General features: G+C 36.0%; 1 protein-coding gene across 1 annotated transcript in view; it reads right to left on the bottom strand.

Moving 5' to 3' along the window:
- Positions 1-924: 924 nt before the first annotated feature.
- Positions 925-2,429, bottom strand: part of LOC107585994 (zinc finger protein GLIS1-like) — an 8,502-nt gene continuing 6,997 nt past the window's right edge. Inside the window, exon 6 of the mRNA XM_016273209.1 lies at positions 925-977. Within this exon, the coding sequence (XP_016128695.1) occupies positions 925-977 (53 nt within the window). The remainder of the gene's footprint in view (positions 978-2,429) is intronic.

Raw genomic sequence — 2,429 nt, 5'->3', positions numbered from 1 at the left:
GACCAAATGATAACATCTGATAACTGCTTTCAAAGAATGTCCATTAGCATTCATGCACATTTACACAAAAATGAACCCCAAATCACTCAATCTCACATTTCATAACAGAGATTTGAAATAACAACAATACTCAATAAGCAAAGTCTCCTAAATGCTTACATTCTGCCAAACGAAACAAATTTTGCAATGGGATCAGATTCTGATGGCAGGAGTTAGGAAAGTTAGTTAGTTATAAAAATGTATAATATCATTTAAATATTATTTGGGGAAAAATCTAGCTTTCTGTTGTGGAACCACAAACCTAAGCCTTCAGTGTTTCTGTCTCACAGTCAAGCGCAGGATAGCTGGCAACCGAGAGTGTGCGTGAAGTGTTAAGTAGGTTCTGGTGATATTTTTTGTTATTTGATAAAACACATTTCCTGTTTACAGCCACAGAGCGTGCTGCACCGTTTTTTTTTTTTTTGTCACATCACCTCAAGAGTAATTGTTGTTTACACAAAGCGAGTCATGGCATGTGTTTCTTTTCCGGACGCGTCTGGATAAGCAAACGTTCAGAAACAAACATTGCCTGTTTGTGGTGAGTGACAGCATAACAATACCCTTCTTTAACAACAGCAATAAAAAAAATGAAATAATGAAAAGAATCATTACAGCCATTCCTAAGAACTGAATTTTAGTGACCACAATCGCAAAAAAAAATTCCTATGATCTCTGAATTGTCCATATGGTATAAGATTGTACAAACATCTTAATGCAAGACATCCAGATCAGATCAAATCCCTACACAATCGGCACATATTTGCGTGACAGCGCAACAGTAACACTGAGAGAACGGGTCATAGGTTAACTGTGTGCTGTAAAAAGCTCTTAGATTTCATAATAATAATAATATTTTTCTACTGAAGAAACATGTGTTGCCACACTTCATGTCTTCGTTCTCAGGGCAGGGACGATTTGCTCCCATCGCATCGGCTGTGCTGTTTTAATGTGTCACATCATAAGCACATGTTGCGAACTGCTGTGATTGACGCACATATATGCACCGCAGATGGAGTCCTTCAGTCAGTGACAAATAGCCAATTAGACTCACATAAAATTGCTCCCATATGTATCAAAGCAGCAAACTAGATGTTTCCATGCTGTATGTTTGCTAAAATGTATATTCGACGTTCTATATCTGGTCAATATGTGAAAAAAAAAATTTGACATTTGAAACTAAAGTTCACTTAATAAAGTCATTATTTTTGTTTTCTTTGCGCACAAAATGTATTCTCGAAGCTTCGTAAAATTACGATTGAACCACTGAGGTCACATGGACTATTTTAACTATGTCCTTGCTATGTTTCTGGGCCTGGGAACATTTCAGTTGCATTGCTGTCTATGCAGGGTCAGAAAGCTCTTAGATTTCTTAAAAATATCTTACATTGTGTTCCAAAGATTAACAAAGGTCTTACGGGTTTGGAACGTCATGAGGGTGAGTAATTAATGACAGAATTTTCATTTTTGGGTGAACTATCCCTTTAAATACATGGGCATCTCTTTTCTCACAAAAGCAGTGGGAATTTACTGTACAGTATATATGAATCCTTGCTTCATGTTTCATACTATCCTTGGGGTTAACAATTAATCTTAACAAGCTAACAAGTTTTTTCTGAATTTGACCTTTCGGACTATAAAGACCGGAATGAAACAGTCTCTTCTTCACTCCAGCTGACGAGGTTCCCAGCTGACTTTTTCCCCTCAGATGATGAAACGACTGTTTATACAACACACTTTGTTTCTGTGACTGTCCAAAGCATGTGACTATGAGGCACACGATTGAGTGTCTGTTGCTAAGCATCGAGACCGCATAATTTCACACAGTACAAGTTTGGCACCACAATGAGTGGTTAACGCCACAAAAGCGGTACTAACCGGAGCAGGGCTTTAAAGCCCAGGTGAAAAGCACTTATCTAAATGACGTTTGTTTACCTGGGGTTAAAAGCTGGGTTTGGAATGACAATAACGCTGGTATTTAATAATCAGCGCTGGGTAGTAACTGATTACATGTAATCTGGATTACATAATCAGATTCGAAAAATTAAGTACTTGTAAAATGCTCATAATCAGATTACAGTTACTTTTTTGTGGATTACGTGATTACATATTCACACAATGGCAGTTAATTCTTTATAATGCATTGATCATCCCTAATTATTCTTTTTTTCTCTTTTAAAGTCTCTTTTAAAAATCCTACCATCTGTCATACCATTTAGCTTTGACTATATTCTCAATATGGATTGGTCATGTAAATGTCATATAAATAACTTTGCCATACATGCTTTGAAATATTGGGGAAAAAACTTTATTTGAAATTATGAAATGTATGAATGGTAAATTAGATGTATAAAAAAAGTAATCTAAAAAGTAGTCTGAATACATTACCTAAA

Source organism: Sinocyclocheilus grahami, unplaced genomic scaffold (assembly GCF_001515645.1).
Source record: "Sinocyclocheilus grahami isolate Dianchi unplaced genomic scaffold, SAMN03320097.WGS_v1.1 scaffold5.1, whole genome shotgun sequence".
NCBI classification, from domain to species: Eukaryota; Metazoa; Chordata; class Actinopteri; order Cypriniformes; family Cyprinidae; genus Sinocyclocheilus; species Sinocyclocheilus grahami.
This window is presented reverse-complemented; position numbering and strand designations above follow the sequence as displayed.